This window comes from Physeter macrocephalus, chromosome 7, assembly GCF_002837175.3.
Source record: "Physeter macrocephalus isolate SW-GA chromosome 7, ASM283717v5, whole genome shotgun sequence".
NCBI classification, from domain to species: domain Eukaryota; kingdom Metazoa; phylum Chordata; class Mammalia; order Artiodactyla; family Physeteridae; genus Physeter; species Physeter macrocephalus.
This window is the reverse complement of record NC_041220.1, coordinates 60,224,169-60,244,638: the sequence shown is the minus strand read 5'-3', so window position 1 is coordinate 60,244,638 and position 20,470 is coordinate 60,224,169. Positions and strand designations below refer to the sequence as shown.

At 37.4% G+C, this 20,470-nt stretch overlaps 1 protein-coding gene across 2 annotated transcripts in view; it reads left to right on the top strand.

Annotated features, from left to right (window-relative positions):
- PTPN13 (protein tyrosine phosphatase non-receptor type 13) overlaps nt 1-20,470 on the top strand; it is a 220,118-nt gene that overhangs the window by 92,520 nt on the left and 107,128 nt on the right. For both annotated transcript variants that reach the window (XM_007115680.4, XM_007115673.4), the window contains exon 7: nt 5,784-6,350. In XM_007115680.4, coding sequence (XP_007115742.2) covers nt 5,784-6,350 — 567 coding nt within the window. The remainder of the gene's footprint in view (nt 1-5,783; nt 6,351-20,470) is intronic.

Below are 20,470 nucleotides of genomic sequence, written 5' to 3'. Positions count from 1 at the left end.
GTGAATAACTTGATTTTTTAAATTATAGAATCTAAAACTTTTCCAGGAGATCTTTTGATTTCTGGTTTTATGACTTTCTCTCAAAAGAACTTAAATTCTCCCTCAGTAGATAATTGTATGCTGAGAAAAATAGAAACAAAATTTAGAACTTTATGTTGCTACTTGCTCAGAAGAGCTCTTAATAGTTCAAATGGGTTAGTTCCTTTATCCTGTCACCTCTAAGAAGACATAACAAATTATATCCACATTTTTGTAGATGAAGGAAGTGAGAAACAAATTAAGTGGCTTGCCCCAGCTCATGGATTGATTGACAAAGCTAGTTAAAACCCCGTCTTTTGACAGTAATCTTTCTGGTAGATTATGCTACCTAAATTGACTTTAAAAGGTTTCAAAAGTTATATAACCAATCCATTCTGCAAGCATTTTTTTTGGAATTTCTTTTATCAGGAACAGTAAATACAAAAACGAGTAAGACATGATCCCTTACGTTATTGTTCCAGTTGGGGGTGGGGCTGAGGAAATGAGTAGGAGTGATGACAGATATATAATAAAATGGATAATTTTAATACAGTGAGAGAATGTCTTCATAGAGGTCCAGCATGCTCTGTGAGCTTAGATGAAGGAGCTTCTAACTCTGCCAGGATAGGAAAATACCACGGAAAGCTCCACCTGAAATCTTTTAAAAAGTAGCTACAATGGCATTGCTTTCAGAAATACCATTAGTTTAATTTCCTGTGATCAAAATGAGTAGTGAGCATAGCTGTTAGGTGAAATTAATTAATGATTTCAGTGCTGTTTTTTGCTTGTTTAATAAAGTAATTATAATAGCCTGGGCACATGTTTGGAAAGATCTGGAAAGCATCTGAAGAAATTGCATTTTGTCTAGTCTCAAATATAGTTATTTGAGGTGACACTGGTATTAACAGTAGATGGTTTTCATTTGTTTACTAGACTGAAGCATTTAATAAGAGGGCCTAGAATTCCATGTTTTTCCTCATTTATATAGCCAAATGCTATATTTGAATTCTAATTTTGAGTTCCCAGATTAGTGAAATTTTTTCCCTAGTGCTTTAGCAACACAAAGCAACCATGATACTATATTGCTGTGTATGATGCCATATGTATTTTATCCACCTGTGAAGTGTTAATCAGACAATTACATATCTTGTTGTGTAGTTGAAGATAGCATCATTGACATGACAAAACGCATTGAGACTCTGGCCAGTTAGGAATATGTGATTTAAGAATAGTATGTTTATAACCAGCTGAAATCCACCTCTCTGTGTCTCTACCTAAAGATATGTCTCCTTTTTTTCCCCAAAATCAAAGAAAAGCAGTCCTAGGCTAGAAGATCCACTGGAGAAACCACTTAGCTCAAAACATCTCTTTCCTACCACTTCCTTTCTTTTCCTTCAAAAGGTCATCCACACTCAGTTTCTCCCTTTAATGCTTTTTTTTTTTTTTTGTTATGCGGGCCTCCCTCTGTTGTGGCCTCTCCCGTTGCGGGGCACGGGCTCCGGACGCGCAGGCTCATTGGCCATGGCTCACGGGCCCAGCAGCTCCGCGGCACGTGGGATCCTCCCAGACCGGGGCGCGAACCCGGTTCCCCTGCATCGGCAGGCGGACGCGCAACCACTGCGGCACCAGGGAAGCCCATCCCTTTAATGCTTTTGTAGCTCATAGCTCTTACAATTTTACTTTAGAGCATTTGTAACAAGTATATACGTACCACTTTGAACCTTGTTTCACACTTCCACAATTTTTTTGCCATTTTCCTGAAGAGTATCACTGCCCCCTCCCTTCCCTCCCCCCATCTTACTTTCTCACTCCTCTTCCTATGTCACCATGCCTTTCTTTGTCCTTTTGGCTACTAGAAGAGAACTGTGGTTCAAAATCATTACTTTATAAGTAATAGTCATGAGATTTTAAGTTAGCTATCATAATGTGATTTCCAAACATATAAAGCAAAATGAGCCATATTTTGTAGAAACAGAGTAGGAAGTTAATATAAACCTTTAAATGAATTATTTTCATTATAATTTTGTTCTACCCTGAAGAATTTAAAATAACTTTCTGAAGTTTTTAATAACCATGAACTGAAATATTTTATATCTACTAATTTTTATAAAGACAATAAAAACCTAACATTTATAAACCTGTAGTTGTTCAAGAGCCACCTTATTAGCAATTAGTTTTAAGCTTCATATGACTAGTGAGAAGACATGGCTCTTTTAGGATACCATGGCCCAGTAATAGATAGCTGTAAATACTAATGACCTAAAAGAGAATAATTTACTGTTACAAATGTAATAGACTCATGATACATTTGGAAAGTGATCTATTTCAATAGTAGTCAGCTTCACTGAAGAAGTCATATTTAAAATAAAACTATAGAATAAGAAACAACTAACCATAAGAAAGGTCCTAACATTTAAGAGACCTTAACAGAGAAAAACCTGTGGCCTGGATGGAATAAGGAAAGTGGAGATGAGACTAAAAAGGATTTAAGTGGCACGCCCAAAAGGAGTCTAGATTTTATTTGGAGTGCAATAGTATGCCTTTGAGACTTATTAAGCAGGATGGTGACATCATGGAATGTGTTTTTAAAAGTTAGTTCTGGCTGCTGGGTGGAGGGTAGTTGGATGAAAAAAGAAGCAGGGAGGCTATTGCAGTTATCTAGTCAAGTGATAATGTTAATTGGGAATAGGGTGATGCCAGTGGAATTGGAAATAACGGAGTAACATATCTTTGAGAATTTAGATAGCCAGCACTTTCTGATGGGTTTGATATGGGGAATTAGTAAGATGAAGGGTTTCAGGAGGGTGCCCCTATTTCTGTTTTGAGCCATCAGTTGGATAATGGTGCCACTTATTCAAGTTGGAAAGACCAGGGTAAATGGACATCTCTGGGTATGGGAAGCAAAAGATTAGTTTTAAGCATGTTCAGTTTGTGGTGCTTCTGAGATATACTAGTAGAAGGTCCGGTTGTTTCAGACTGGAGCTCCCAGAAGAGATCAGTGCCAAGAAAATAAATTGGGGAGTTGTCAGTATGTAGATAATATTTAAAGCCTTGTTAATAGGTGAAATTGTATAAGGAAAGAGTGAAAAGATAGGGTTCTAAAACTGACATCTGAGGAAAGCCAACATTTGGATATCCAGTAGAGGAGGAGGAAAAGCAGACTTAGAATGAGCAGTCTGAGAAGTAGGAAGAAACCAAGCTTGTACAGAGAGGAAAGTGATTCGTTAAGGGATTGTCATCACTATTAGTTGTTGCAGAGAGGTAGGTAAGATATGGATGCAGAAGTGTCCATTGGATTTGTAATATGGATATCATCAGTGGTACATGATGAGAGTTGCCAAGGTGTAGAGGAATGGGAAGTTGACTAAAGTGGGTAGAATAATGAATGGGAAGTGAGAAATTGGAGACAGCAGTAGCTAGAGGGGAAATGTGGTAATAGGGGAGAGGTTTTATTTAGTTTGGTTTTGTTATAGAGATATTAGAGCATGTTTTGTGTACTAATGGGAATGACTCAGTAGAAATGGGGGATAACGAAGATGGAAGCAGAGAGGGCAGAAGTTAACCAAAGAAATAAAATCTTTGATAAACTAAGAGGAGGGGGGAATTGAAAACATATCGAGAATTGGCCTTTGGTAAGAAATTTCATCCTTTGAGACAGTAGGGAAAAGATTGCAGACATGGGTGGATATGTAGAATTAGTCATCGAAAAATGAGTTGTCTTCTGACAACTGTTTTCTTGGTGGAATATGAGACCAGCTCATCAGATAAAGAGAGATGAGAGTTAAGGTGGGAAATTTGAAGAATGAGGAAAAATGAATCAGTTGTGGAAAGTGAGTGAACTTACTCTTAGCACATGATGTTGAGTGTCTGAAGTAGTTGACCGTGAATTTATGGTGCTGCCAAAATACCCACTTGTTTGATTTCCTCCAAGTTTTGACTACTTGTTGGCAGTCAAGATAGTAAAAGAAGGCAAATTGTTGAGTTCATCTGTGATTCTATGATCTGTAAATCCTTTCAATTCTTATTTTTTATCTATCGTATTCTATCAATTTTTAAGAGTGTCTTTGTCCTTTATATTTAATATTATTTTAAATTAATGAGTCAATATGTGGTTTAAGAATGTAATTCACCACTGAAATACTGTAAGATAGACATATTTATCAATTTAAAATTATTTTATATTAGAATCTAAAGTCTGTGGCAATCTATGTGTCTAGATGTGGTGTGGTATATTTCCCAGTATTCTGTACATCAGGGGTCCCCAACCCCCGGGGCCACGGACAGGTACCGGTCCATGGCCTGTTAGGAACTGGGCTGCACAGCAGGAGGTGAGTTGTGGGCGAGCAAGCAAAGCTTCATGTGCCACTCCCCTTTGCTCCCCAGCGCTCACATTACCCCCTGAACCATCATCCCCCTCCCCCAGTATGTGGAAAAATTGTCTTCCGTGAAACCAGTCCCTGGTGCCAAAAAGGTTGGGGACCGCTGCTATAGATGATGTGCCCCAAATAGGCAATGTTATCCTTATTTGCACTTGAGTGGATCCATGTTCAGGGGGAAGATGAGGTCCAAGAAAACATTTGAATCTAATTTTCAAGCAATTATGTGTTGCCATTCTGAAATTAATTTACTTTTCTATGATTATTAAGGTAAAATTTGTGGTCAGGGAATTAGAGCTTAGAGTTGTTACCCTGAAGAAGCAATTGACTTCTTCAAATGAGTTAATAAGCAATTTATTATTATCAGGAAGGTTTTAGTCATCATTTTACATTGTATCCATAGCAAATAGGTTATCAAAGAGGGATCACAGAAGGTCACGCAGGAAATCTTCAGTGTTTATGGGCTATTGGGTTAGTAACTATATTTTTCTACATTTCTCTTTTTAATAGTGGAGCCATATATATGTGTGATTTTTGTTGTTGTTGAATCTATGAATTAAAAAAATTTCTGGTTGGACATTTTTGCTGCGCCTCAATGCATTTAGACTGCTGCCTTAAAAAGAAAATTAGAATGGCATGCTGGTTTTAACTACATCAAAGACTAAAGCATAAATAGAATGGGTAATTTCTTCTAGTTGACAAATATTGATACATTGTGTTTGAGAGGAAAAACTATTTCAGTACATGATGGTCTGCCGTGGAAAAATTGTTTCTTACATAATTTAAACACAGTCAAGTTGTCTGGATTTCAAACATAATCAAATTTTCTGAAAACATACCTAATCATAATAAAACTTTGATACTTAAGAATTCTAAATACTACAATCTTTTTTCCATCCAGAATATAGCAAGAATTCTTTGTTTCTTCTTTGAACATGTTTATTTAAATGACCAGAAAATGGTAGGGCTTTATATTGAAATAATACCTATTTGAATTATATCTTTAGAAGTTAAAGGAGTATACTATATATTCTATTATTACCCCAAATCGTTTCATGAATAATTAATATTCTACCAAACTGGTTAGTATCAGAAACTCTTCTCTATTTTTTAAAACCAAATCATTCATCTTTGAATATAAAATAATGCTACTTTAAGAAGTAAGTTCAATATATTATTATCATTAGGTAAGAAACATTGGACTATGAAAAGTTATACAAACATAGCATCTCTTTCCACTTCCCTTATCATCACCACCATCCCATTTCATCTCTCTTCCTCCATTCAGAAAATTAGGAAATTGCCACCACTTTCATTGTCAATATAAGGTTACATTCCAGTTATTTTCTAAAAATTCTGTGCATACATGATAGATTCTTATCATTCCAGGAAGAAGCTCTACTTCTGATGTACTAGATACATACAAGTCTCCGTTCTCTCATCAGACCTTTCTTAACAAAGGGCTTAGTAAATCTATGGGATTTCTGTCCATCAGAGACACACAATATGAAGAAGATTATTTCAAGGACATTTCATCAGATAATAATTCTGGACATGAAGATTCTGAAAGTTCTTGCTCCCCTTACCAGTTCAAAACTAGTGGCCCAGAAAAAAAAGCTATCCCTGGCATTGATGCACTTCCCAAGAAGAAGATTTGGGCTTCATCCATGGACTTGCTTTGCACAGGTGACAGAGACATCTCTTCTGGGGAGACTGACAGACACCAACACTGTCTGCCTGAGGCGGTAACAGTACGGACTTCAACTACTCCTAGGAAAAAGGAGGCAAGATACTCAGATGGAAGCATAGCCTTGGATATCTTTGGCCCTCAGAAAATAGATCCATTGTTTCACACACGAGAATTGCCCACCTCCTCAGCAATATCAAATGCTTTGGACCGAATCCGAGAAAGACAAAAGAAACTTCAGGTTCTGAGAGAAGCCATGAATGAAGAAGGTTAGTAATTTCGTGTGTGTTTGAGAGAGAATTGAATTGAAGTATTTAAAATTGTGTTTTTGAAATAAAGAAGGGTTAGTAACCATTCCATAAGTCTTATTTCCACTGCCAAACCTTTGTAGCCAAGTTAGACTCTTTCTTCTCTGTCAGTTTCTGTTCTTCCTTCCACAAAAACCCTAATCAAAGTACAGTGCTACCACAAAGTCATCCCTACTAAACACACCCAGTCCAGCCACCATATAAGTCTCTCAATATTTTAGGTAGGCAGGAACTATGTTTTTTACTTCTTTTAATCCTCCACAGCACCGGCTATCATGCACTATCTTGTGGGAGGCTTCTGTAAAGGACTGGTTCGTGGAAATGAGATGCAGTTAATCAAAATCAGCAACCCCAGGGAGGCAGCGTAGACTGGTGACAGTACAGTGGTTCCCAAACCACCAGCTTCAAAAAACACATTTTGGGACACGACTCCTGAAGATGATAATTTCTTTGGTCTGGAATGAAGTTTTAAATCTACATTTTTAAAATCATAGTGTTTAGGTTTATAGATTTAGAGTCAGACAGCCTAGGCTTGAATTATTTACCCCACTCAGTAGCTATGTGATCCTTAGTTCAGCAGCTGGGCTTAATCACTCTGTCTTAAGTTACCCTATGTGTAAAATGGGCTTAACGCAAATAAATTAATTGGGTAGTGAATGTAAAGTGATTAATAAGTCAAATTATTACAATCCTAGTATGGGGGCATAAAATAACTTTATAAATTATCAGTTATTATTTGCAGGGGAAACCTCTGTTTCAAAAGTACCTATTCACACACAAAGCACAATATATTGAACAGAATAAAATTATGTTCTAGACATATAGATAGAGGCTGTTTTTAGTATTGATAAGTAGAAGAGAGGGAAAAATAAGAGTTTTCAATCTAATCGTCTACATTTTTTTAAAGATTTATTTATTTTATTTATTTTTGGCTGCATCAGGTCTTAGTTGCGGCACGCAGAATCTTCGTTGAGGTGTGCGGGCTCTTCCTTGCGGTGTGTGGGCTTCTCTCTAGTTGTGGTGTGCAGGCTTCAGGGCACGTGGGCTCTGTAGTTGTGGCACGCAGGTTCTAGAGTGTGTGGGCGCTGTACACGTGGGCTCTCTAGTAAAGGCGCATAAGCTCAGTAGTTGTGGCACGAGGGCTTAGTTGCCCTGTGGCATGTGGGATCCTAGTTCCCTGACCAGGGGTTGAACCTGTGTCCCCTGCATTGGAAGGCGGATTCTTTACCACTGGACCACCAGGGAAGTCCCTAATCCTCTACATTTTTGAAAATTAAAGTTTTATAACTGCCGCTACTAGACCCCTGGAACATAGGTGATTAAAGGGAGCTTTAAGGTGCTTCTAGTTCAGTGAGAGTAGAAACATAATCAAGGATCATATTCATTTTTAAGATCACTGTCCTAGTGAATATTTTTGATTCATAGGTTGCCTTTACAGTACTCTGCTAAAGGTTTGGTCTGTTACTTAAGTTTTAAGTATAGTTCTAGGACTGAAAATAGACCCCACATTGTGCTTTACTTCTCATAAATGAAGTTTTGCACTTTTTTTTCAATTCAGGAGTTGCAAATTAGTGGGGAAATTGAAATTATGGAGGAAATTATTGAACACTTAATTAATATTATGGGTTTGTATATAATTGCATTTTTAAAAACATTAGCCAGCATTATGAGATGGTCGAATATAACCTAGATCTAAAAACTTTCAAAGACTTAAAAAGACTTCTATTTTTCAAAGAAAATAAAAACTTAGAAATTTGTTTTATGCATGATTTCACCGTTTAACTCTGATAAGTAAACTTTTAGAGTTGTGATAGCAAAAAGCAGTCACTTTGTAGCTTAAAATAAGGTCTCTCCTTTCAGAAGTTGTATTTCATGATTATTTAGTGTTGCACAACAGCTAACATATGAATATAATTTAGCCTGACATTCTTATGAGCATTCCCTCATGGAGACATTTATGTAAAGAAATTCTGCCCGTTGTGGAAAAAAAAAATCCCTCAATGATTCAAATAGATAAAACCACGATTGTCTCAGAATATAAGTAGTGAAGATACACACCAATTTAGATGACTGTTTCTAACATTTAAAAGGTTGACTGGTATATTTTCTTAGCATGTAAATATTAAAATATTTATAATGTTTTCAGGTGTACATTTCAAAAGATTATCTGACTTACTATTTGGTAAATTAATAGTAGTTTGGATTAGTGAAGTGAGGAAAGTGTTTTTTACACTTGAACCTTGGTTGAGAGTCAAATAGTAAAACATCAAAACTTTACTGAAAATATTTTTAATTTGTTAAATTATGCTACTATAAATGGTCTGTTTAACATGTTTTGATTGAATAGGTGATTTATGGGGATTTCCTATAAAGTGAGTATTAAGTCAAATTATGTCCTAGTTTGCATAGAAGTCTTTTATCTTCTTGGGAAACATGTGCATGCATGTGTGTGTAAGTGTACTATGGAAACTCAAATAGACTAACTTGTTTTCATATATGCATATATATATCTGCAAAGATGATATATAATCTCTGTAAACTCTTATTTTTTCAAAATGGTAACTTGTTACAAAAAATAAAATTTCCAGATTTAGAAATTTTAGGTTTACTATAAGAGATAAAAGAAAAGGAAAAGATTTCTTTTTAAAAATAAATATGCTTTCAATTATTTGATATAGGACAATTTCTGTCCTGAAATCTTTCTTTGGTATTGAAGAGTTTTCAAAAGCATTTGCTCCCACAAAGAACCTACCCATTTTCCCCCCCGAGTATATTTTATAACCAAGTTAAGGAAAACAGAACATCTTGTTGAAAATGTTGGTTTATTATGGAAATATAGCACCTTAAATAAACTCCATTATTATATAGTAACTTGCCAGTAGTAATAAATTATATTTGCTTTAGACTAAAAGCATTGTTTGAAAGGAATGTTTGAGGTTTGGAATTCAAAAGCAATAATTTTATTAGTTATTTAGTTGAATAATTTACTGGTTTTATGCTGTGCTGTCTTTTTCTAAAGGTAAGATAATTTATGTTAGCCGAGCAAAGTACAGATTGCCAATATGAAGATTTCAGCTAGTACACAAAGAAGAAAAAAGAATGGAAAATAATATAAACCTATTTATCTGATTTAATTCTTATGAATAGTAGGCTTCATAGATCCCTTTTCTGTGGACTAAAGCATTTAAAAATATTAATACTCTGTACAGTTTTTGTGATCTTTACAATTGGAAGTTGCTACTGGTTATCAGTAATTTTAGAATTAGAAGAGGTCTTAAAGCACATGTGCTTGGGCTTGTGAAGATTTAATAATGTACCCAAGATCACATAACTGGTTAATGATAAAGTTTCCATTGTTATGGGAGATTGTAGATTTCCATGAGAGATTTCAGCATTCCAGTCTAAGAATTTCCCACTACATGATACCTCTTAATTTTTAAAAAAGGATGTGTTACAGTGTTCACTGGGATAATACAACAGTCAGAAGAAAAGAAATTGCTAAATTGCAGTTTGTTCTTTGGGGCACATGAGGAGATTCATTGAACCAATGGGAAAGACAGTTGTCTCCTTCAAACTCAAATGTATAGCTCTTACCTTAGCCCAGGCCCTGCCCTCTTGAAAGGAGCCTGTACCTAAATCACCTCCATAGCATTTCCTCAGCTGACAGCATCAACCAGCCAACTAGCATAGGAGAGATCAGACTTTAAAATCACGGAGTTTGGTATTGGAAGGAATTTGTGTATCATTTAAATCAAACATCTCATTTTCAGAGACCCAGAGTAGACTAGTTTGCCAAAGGAAAGACATAATTCATAAATCATAACAGAGCTGAATTTAGAATCCAGGTCTCTGAAGCCCCAGAATAAGATTTTTTCCATTCTGCCCTTCTGATTTCAAGCAGAAACCAGAAACATTTCAGATATATTGTTGGGAAAATATTTTACTGCCTGGGAAGTTGGACATTCAACTAACCACCTAAACAAACCCCTTAGGTCTCTTCCTAGTAAAATTATATAATTTTTAATACAGTAAAACAAGATATTATTATGAAAGAAAGGCTCATTTGGTTTTTCCTTCAATAAACCACACTGGATATGGGTTAAGGTGGAGCTCCATTGTGTCATATCCTCTATTGTGGCAGATAGTGGGGATTTTGTTTTGCTTTGTTTTGGATAGTGTTTTGATGGGGCTTTACTACGTACGGTAGGATCTGTAAGATGGTTATCCTGTACCTGATGACATAAAAGAGTAAACTATCAAAAAGCAGTGGTTGGGGGCTTCCCTGGTGGCGCAGTGGTTGAGAGTCCGGGTTCGTGCCCCAGTCTGGGAAGATCCCACACGCCGCGGAGCGGCTGGGCCCATGAGCCTTGGCCGCTGAGCCTGCGCGTCCGGAGCCTGTGCTCTGCAACGGGAGAGGCCACAACAGTGAGAGGCCCGCGTACCGCAAAAAAAAAAAAAAAGCAGAGGTTGGTATTGAGTGCTCTAATTTCTTTGGGAACAAAATAAAGTTAGGAATAAAAAAGAGCCCAAGAAAGAAATTATAGTTGAAATTTTAAAATTATAAGATTATTATGATGATTATTAATAGTTTTCTACATTCATAAATCAGTGAGGGGGAGGGGCAGGGAGGAACATAACAGCTTTCTCTCACGGAAACTAGTTTTAAAATTTGATGTCATTCCCTTTTTTTGCTTTCATTTCACTCTTTTCACCTCAGCATAGGACTGTCCTATTATACTCTTTTCCTTTCTTCCCTGTTCCCAGTATTTTCTTTTCCACCTGTCTCTACTCCATCTCAAGATCTGAGAAATTGTCTGTTTTCTAATGAGAGTATCTGTTGCCGTGTCGTTTGTGGTGTAGTTACCACACACTCCCTATCCATTGCTCTGTGGGTTGGCAGCACATTCCTGATTATGAGAGATTGACTTGGAACCAGTACTGTGAGTATAGTATGAACAGCACTCCACACCCTGGGTGGGGACTATGAATAGAATTTTGCTTCCAACAGTCAATCTACTTTATGTCTAAATTTTAAGTATCGTTTCCTTTCTTTCAGTGCTGTGGCCTCTGGTCTAGCCTAGTTTTTGCTGTTCTGTGACTGTTGTGTGAATACAGCTTAAACTCTGTTGTGCAGCTAGAGTATGTAAACACTCAAATATGTGAGCCTGTTCTCATTATTAAGGCACCTTAATGTTTCATTTCCATTCACATTCATTCCATTGAACTTGAAAGTGCATATACTTTTTTTTTTTTTTTTTTTTGGCTGTGTTGGGTCTTCGTTTCTGTGCGAGGGCTTTCTCTAGTTGCGGCAAGCGGGGGCCACTCACTGTTGCGGACCACAGGCTCCAGACGCGCAGGCTCAGTAGTTGTGGCGCACGGGCTTAGTTGCTCCGTGACATGTGGGATCTTCCCAGACCAGGGCTCGAACCCGTGTCCCCTGCATTGGCAGGCAGATTCTCAACCACTGCGCCACCAGGGAAGCCCACATATACTTTTATAGTTACATTTCAGAAGAGTAAGAAGATGGAATCATAAATGTTACAGTTCATCATAGAGGATGCTACTAGTGACATTTTATGGAGAGAGAGAAATATTTTCAAAACTTATCTTTCTTTTCTAAGAGCCAAAACTGGTAAAGATGAACTACTCAGTTTTTATTTTTACCTTATTTCCCTTAGAATAGCAATCCCCCCGCAAAAAAAAAAAAAAAAAGATTGAGTCGTTATTTGGATTACTCCATGAACTTAATTTAAATAATCAGTTTCCACAGAAGTAAATATGAATAAGCAGGGATTTTATGTGCTATTGGTCAAGTATCACATGTACTTAAGTATTAATGACTTTATTATTATACTACTAAGATACAATATATTTTGTAGCTCTGAAGAGCACACTATTATAGATGGATTCAACACTTAACCAGAAAGAATCAAGTGCCTACTATGTTTCCAGGACTGAAATTTAAAGAGATTTATGTTTTAGACCAGCATTGTCCAATAGAACTTCAATGGAGGAAATGTCCTATATCTACAAAGTCCAGCTCTGTAATTACAAGCCACATGTGACTATTGAGCACTTGCATTGTAGCTAGTACAACTAAGGAACTGAATATTTTATTTAAAATTACCTAGCCATTGAGTGCAGCTTCGAACCATTCTCACACAGTTAGTCCAGTAAAAAATAACCAAAGATTGGTTTGAAAAGCATTTGAGAAGAAGTATGCAGTAAGTCATTCTTTAGCTTAAAAACAACTGATCATAGACATTTACTTCTCTTCTTTGATTTATCCAAGTAAAAAAAATGAAGTTGCATTTTTAAATGCTAAGGAAAGTTAAAAGTGAAATCAAAACGAGCTTTCCAGTGTCTATAATCATAGTAATATAATACTAGTTTTGGAGTCCACAGAAATCAGAGGGTACTTTATCAGAAATTAGGGACCTAATTTAAATCTAACTCATACATAGTTAACATAGACCCAGTTTGGCTTTGGTATAGAAACCTTCTGAAAAGCATGGATCGATATGTTTTAAGAAAGATTTAAAATGGATCTTACTAGTAATGAGTATCATCACAAGGTTTAAGACCCAACAGTTTTAACCTCCAAAATATTTCTTCATTTCATTCTAGTCTCTCAATTCCTTCTGTTGCCCATGGACTATAGAACTAGCTTTCTAAATTGATTTCTGAGCTATAATTTGTCCTCTGTTTACCTGCTATGCAAATTTGAATACATTTCTTCTCTGCCTTCAGCCATTTAATAACTTTTTATCAGCTGAGCAGGATAAAATTCAGGCTTCTTAGATTATGGTATTTAAGGCTTTCCATCATTGTGACTCTCCAGTCTCACCCTTTAGCATTTCCCATCTCGCACGCTCTCTCTCTCTCTCTGTCTAAGCTTTCAGGCATTGCGTAGCTCAGGAAGCTTTCTCTCATCTTCCCACTTCCAGATGTTGGTCTATATTTTTCATTGAAATTATTTGTTTTGAAGAGCTTTTTTCTCCTCTTGTAGGCACCAGATATTTGCCCTGGTCTAATTCATGGCTACATCCTTAGTATCTACGACTATGCCTGACATATAATAGATAGTAAGTGTTTGTTAATCTAAACTGAATATTGCAACATGGCTATTAATATTAAATGTTTAGTAATGTTTAGTATGTTTAGTAAATGTTTAGTATGTTTAGTAAATGTTTAGTATATTCAGTGGTGCTATTTCAGATATGGAATACAGCAATATTCTCTGATGAATTATGCTATATAGTGAGGAGAAATCCCACCTCCTTCTCCTCTGTTTTGTCCAACTCTAAGAGAAAATCACATACTTGTCAGTCACAGCCTGACCAACCAACAGCAAATGCAATCACTTTCCTTTAGAACTCTGTACTGTTTGAAAGCTTTAGAAGGGGCAGTTGAAGTCATAACAACAAAGGATCCTGGAGGATGCTAGAAGAGTGGTACAGCTGGCCCGGATTTATGGCTACTGCATTACACAAGACCATCATAGAGAACTGTTCATTCTTGTTGCATTCCTACTCTGTACAAATTTTACATCTATAAAGTAATTTATGTTTCACAGAGTATTTCTCCATATACCTTTCCTCATTTATATATAGTCATACTTGCATGTGTTCTGTTTCTCTTGGTTAAAAATTCTATTGATCACGTCTAGCTCTCAGAGGATTTTAGAATATATTCTATTCATGTATCATGCAGCATGGTGTAATATAGAATACAGTGGACTCTAGTGATCATAAACAAGGTACAATCTCTAATCTCCAGAAATTAACCCCCTCAAAAGAAAGCATAGAGAAAAACACTTCATACATAAATACATAATGTTATTACTTTTTTTTTTTTTTTTTTTTTTTGCGGTACCCGGGCCTCTCACTGTTGTGGCCTCTCCCGTTGCGGAGCACAGGCTCCGGACGGGCAGGCTCAGCGGCCAAGGCTCACGGGCCCAGCCGCTCCGCGGCATGTGGGATCTTCCCGGACCGGGGCACGAACCCGTGTCCCTTGCATCGGCAGGCGGACTCTCAACCACTGCGCCACCAGGGAAGCCCATAATGTTATTACTTTTGTTTCTCTGCTTTATTTGAAGGGTGAAATATTTTATTTGTTAGGACCTATAACTATAAAAATGCAGGGTTTTAAATATTTTTCTATAGTTCTGAACTACAAAACCCGTCATTTTAGTGCATTTCTCTTTGAAACTTTTATCTGTAATTTGGGTCATGTATTAAAGGTGAAGAAATGCCAAGCTAAAAGTGGTTATTTAATTCCTGATGTTGCAATTGCCTGAGTCTCAGTTCCTTCATGTTACTTGTCTGAGCTTGAATATGTGTCACTTGTAAAACGTGTTTTTAGATTACAGTTTGCACTCGCTTAGATACATTTTAATGTGAAGATTGTAGATTTGAACGTTTCATCTAAAATAGCTTTACATAAGCTCAGAATATCATGCAAGTCTTCATAATTCCCTAACCATTAAAAGTATAGTGTTCATGACCACATGCCACAACTTCACATGTTTAAAGTGTTAAGTGTGTTAACTGTTGGTGGAAATTATGACTCTCAGTTGTCAAGAATTTATGACAAAACACTAGCCTATTGAAAAGCTGCCTTTTAATGTTGCTATATAAATGTGGAGTCAATACCATGTTAGAGTTGCAGTTTAGAGGATCAGGTTACAGTTAAAGGATAATAAAATATTTGTCAGATTTTTTTTTTTCTTTTTTTTGGGCTGCATTAGGTCTTCATTGCTGCGCCTGGGCTTTCTCTAGTTGTGGCGAGCAGTGGCTACTCTTCATTGCAGTGCACGGGCTTCTCATTGAGGTGGCTTCTCTTGTTGCAGAGCACGGGCTCTAGGCGTGCGAGCCTCAGTAGTTGTGATGCGGGGGCTCAGTAGTTGTGGCTCGCAGGCTCTAGAGCACAGGCTCAGTAGTTGTGGTGCACGGGCTTAGTTGCTTCACGGCATGTGGGATCTTCCCAGACCAGGGCTCAAACCCTTGTCCCCTGCATTGGCAGGCAGATTCTTAACCACTGTTCCACCAGGGAAGTCCTGTCAAGATTTTTTTTTTTTTTTTTCTTCTGTACGCAGGCCTCTCACTGCTGTGGCCTCTCCCGTTGCGGAGCACAGGCTCCGAACGCACGGGCTCAGCGGCCATGGCTCACGGGCCCAGCCGCTCCGCGGCATGTGGGATCTTCCCAGACCGGGGCACGAACCCTTGTCCCCTGCATCGGCAGGCGGACTCTCAACCACTGCGCCACCAGGGAAGCCCCTGTCAGATTTTTATACCTTGTAATCTGACCAAAAAAATAGTACACTCTTAATTATAGTAAAGTAATACTAGAAATTAAAATATGTCTTTAATTGTCAGAGTATGTATGATTACAGAATCTCTATAACTAGACTTCTGTCCAGATGTTAATTCTTTAAGCCATTATTCTCTAGTCCCTATTCTTCTCATTCTCTCACCACTATTCTACAAAATGTTTTTTGGAGAGACTGTATTCCTGTGTTTTATGTGTTTTACATACATATATTCACACACTCAAGTTGGTGTACTGCTTTTTTGGTGACAGGTATTCAGGCTAATTTTATTCTCCCATTTTTTCTTTTGCACTTGTTATTATTTCTATGCTAATATTGTTAACTACAACTTTATTTTCCATGTCTGAAAACTAAATACATATAGGGAGTCAAAGAGAAGAAAATCATCTAGTGAAATGAGGAATATTCATGATCCTAAATGAACTCTAGTACACTGATTTACACAATGTAGGTTTCATTTAAATATTTACTAGCTGAGAAAAGAAATTTGCAAACCAACTAATTAGATACTGAGTCTAATTTTATCCCACAAAAGGCAAATAAATTCAGTTCTCCAATTGTAATGGTGACAGCTTAAAATTTTGCTATTGCAGTTGTAACATTTCAATGAAGGTATCCACATGTATATTTTATAAAATGTGTATTTGAATATTCTTAATAGGTCCATTGCACATGATTCAAAAATTTTGGCATTCAGGAAACTTTGTAATATTCTATAAATACTTAAGAGCATCTCTTTGTCTAAAAAAAAAAGACTGACACTTTCTAATTAAAATAACAATCACTAGGTTTTGTTGATGCGGGGAGATGTGTACATGTGAGGACTTGTACTCTCTGTTTTTGTGTCTCTTTAGAAGTTTTCATAATAAAAAGTTGTGTGTGTTTTTTTTAATCACTCAGATAATACCACATTCCTGGGATCTGGACCAAATCTAAAGTGCTAATACTATACATTTAAATATAGATAGAAAACATATCTGTTGTCTGGATCCTCCAAAAAAAGTCGTCAATAATGGTAGGACACCTTGTGGAAAATTAGGGATTACCCTTCTTTTGCAGACCAGAACAGAGGAAGAAAGCTACTACCTATCTAGTTAGTGTCTACTGGGTGCCTTTTGTGTAGGTCATCAGAAAGCCAAGAAGTGTTTCTATCTGTCAGCATGGAAAACATGCCTCTATTATACACCCATGCAGATTCTCTTGGTAAAGGACATGTAATTTTATAGTAATTCCGGAAACTGTTACATTTATTATTTAATTCAGAAATGGAAAGCTTATAAGGGCTAACCTTTCTTGTAAGCACAACTGAGTAGTAAATTTTGGCTGAGAACTTTAATCTGATTCTAACCTTTTTATAACCATGACTGTGTAGTAAATATTGCCTGGGAACTTGACTCTGGTTATATCTGCCATGCCATTAAGTGAAAGGAACATGGTTAACAACGTTTTTTTTTTTTTAAAGATGCATTCCGGAATACAGGAAGCTCACAAAAGATTCCTACCACTTTAATTAACATAAACACCCCACCCCTACCCCAGCCTTAGAAGGGAAAAGTTCTTCCTGCCCCTTAATTGTCCTGCTAAGCTAGTCATCTAGTTTGTGTTTCCAGAATGTTTGTGCCCTATTACTCTGAAGGGGTAAAGCATCATAAGGCAATGTCCTCCCTCCCCCCCGGGTGTGGTACTGAGAACATTTACAGACCAGTAGTTCATCACGGGAAGATGATTTATTGTTATATATATTTTTGTGTGTGTAAATTTGTTTATTTGTTTGTTTATTTAGTCTGTGTTGGGTCTTCATTGCTGCACACGGGCTTTCTCTAGTTGTGGCGAGCGGGGGCTACTCTTCATTGCGGTGTGCGGGCTTCTCATTGCGGGTGGCTTCTCTTCTTGTGGAGCATGGGCTCTAGGCGTGCGGGCTTCAGTAGTTGTGGCACACGGGCTCAGTAGTTGTGGCTCGCAGGCTCTAGAGCTCAGGCTCAGTAGTTGTGGCGCACAGGCTTATTTGCTCCACGGCATGTGGGCTCTTCCCAGACCAGGGCTCAAACCCATGTCCCCTGCATTGGCAGGCGGATTCTCAACTACTGTGCCACCAGGAAAGTCCTGGTGTTCTATTTTTAAGAAGAGTTTGTCAAAGTTACATTAATTTGTCTTACAGAGGAACGCAAGGACTGAAAAAAGTTTACTAGTGTTGTCAGAGTAAAGGAAACAAAACATAGGTGAGCAAAAGACAGGGAATGTGGACGCTGTGAAATTATGTAAGAATAGTTAGTTATAAAGCACCACCAGAGAATGGAAATTAAAATTAAAATTTATTTACTCTCATACAGCCACTTTGCAGAAATAGTTATGAAGCAGTAAATTCAATTAATATGGGGTGTGAAATTGTTATTGCAGGCTTAACATCCAAGTGACTGAAGTTCTCTCCTCTGTCTACTGGATAGGTTTGCTGCAACTTCCTACTTTTCATTGTGAGGTAAAACCATATTGCCTCCATACATTTGGGTCTTTCCCTTGGCCTTGTTGGTTTTACTGTCCTGTAGGTTACAATGCCAGGTTTGTCATTTGGTCAAGTTACCTTGGGAAAATTCCTCAAAACTTTAGCGTGGAGGTTCTGTACAATAAAACAAAAAGTTCTTTGGTGCCCCTTGAAAATAGCAGTTCTTCTTACATAACCATCTAACTATGTTCATTACATTTAAATTAGATAAAACTAATAAATAAATTAGATAAAACTGTTGTTTGACATCTTCTACAATCCTTTCAAATCACGTTCATCTTAAACCAGAGGAAATTTTTTAATGCATTTTTATTTATTTTTTATTTTTACTTTTGGCTGCGTTGGTTCCTTGTTGCTGTGCATGGGCTTTTCTTTAGTCATGGCGAGCGGGGGCCACTCTTCGTTGCAGTGCACAGGCTTCTCATTGCGGTGGCTTCTCTCCAAATCAGGTTAAAGCACACAAATGCACACATGCAAGCACACAAACACTTCCAGCTGCTGCTTTTTTTTTTTTTTTTTTTTTTTGGCTACCTCGGGTCTTTGTTGCTGCACTTGAGCTTTTCTCTAGTTGCAGCGAGCGGGGGCTACTCTTCGCTGCAGTGCACAGGCTTCTCATTGCGGTGGCTTCTCTTGTTGCAAAGCACGGGCTCTAGGCGCGTGCGCTTAGTAGTTGTGGTGCGCAGGCCTCAGTAGTTGTGGCGTGCGGGGCCAGTAGTTGTGGCTCACGGGCTCTAGAGTGCAGGCTCAGTAGTTGTGGTGCACAGGTTTAGTTGCTCTGTGGCATGTGGAATCTTCCCGGACCAGGGCTCAAACCCGTGTCCCCTGCATTGGCAGGCTGCAGCACCAGGGAAGTCCAGAGAGGAGTGTTTTTTTAATCATTTATTTTACCATGAGACTTCCCTGTGGTAGAATGGAATCATTTTTTTTAAAGTTCTGGTACATACTTGGATTTTCAATTCCAAAACTCTTTATTAATTATAGTATTATTTGATACTTATGTTCACTGTATACAAAACTGGACAAAGTAGGAGTCTTCTATATTGTGCATGCTTCTCCTGGTAAACATTGTTATAAGAACAATACACAACTTCCTCTCCGTCAAGTCCATGGCCAGTCATTTATCCTTCAACTCTTCCCAGCATTACTCCTATCCTTTGCCTCAGCATGAGCTCCCAATTTTTCCAGCCCTGAGCATTTCCATCCTTTTTTCCAGCCTGGTTTCTGTGGTACCATTTAACTATTTCATTCATTTTTTCATCTCTTTTTCTTTTAACAATCTCTGTTAAACACCTCCTAGCACAAGGGAATAATTCATTTTGTGAAGTACCCGTCCTCAAGTTTGCAAACTAGTAAAAAAGAAACCCTCACATACCTTGATTATCTGCTACCATACATCCATATCACTCCTCAGTTCTAGGTATTTCCCATGGTCTGCTTTCTCTAGTGCCTAGAAAAAGCCACAAAACCATTCTGATTGGTTCCAATAAAATTCATGCATTCTAGCCTAACCTAAACTCTCACTGTAACGTAAAAGCTTTCATGTTTTTTTTTTTGCTGGCTCAACACTTTCTTCACAGCAGAATTCCTTTACTCTTCTCAGGGAGTGATTTACTTTTATTACCAGGAGTATGGCAAATTTCTGATGAGTATCTTGGAATTCCCTCTGTATTTTCACTCTTTCCTTTGTTCATCATTTCTTTCTCTTAAGAAGGAAAGGTTCTTCCTCCCTGCTAAATTAACCATCCCATGTGTGTTGGTTTTTTCCCATCTCCTCCTCCTGGTTCCTTCACATTTTTCCATCAGTTTTCCCCGCTATCATTTGCAATCTCCTCCAATCTACAGATTTATTATCCAGTGCCTAAAAACATCCTCAGACATTTCACTCTTCCAAAAAGACCCTAATAACTCATCTAGTCTCATTTAGTTTATTTTTTTAAATCGTGTTTCTTTCTCAAACCCTCAAACTTCTTGAAAGAATAGTGTTACTCATTTTCTCAATTTACTATCATTTAGTCTGATTTGGTCTCTCACCTGTCTGTGCAATGGAAATAGTCCTCTTAAAGGTCATCAGTGACCTTTGTGTGCCACATATGTTCATCCTTTCATTCATTCATTCATTCATATTTACTCAGAAAATATTTATTTTGTGCTTGCTATGCATCAGACACTTGGCTAGATACTAGAGGTATATCTGAAAAAGACACAATCCTTTTTGTCAGAGTTTATAATTTTGGTAGAGGAAACAAACAA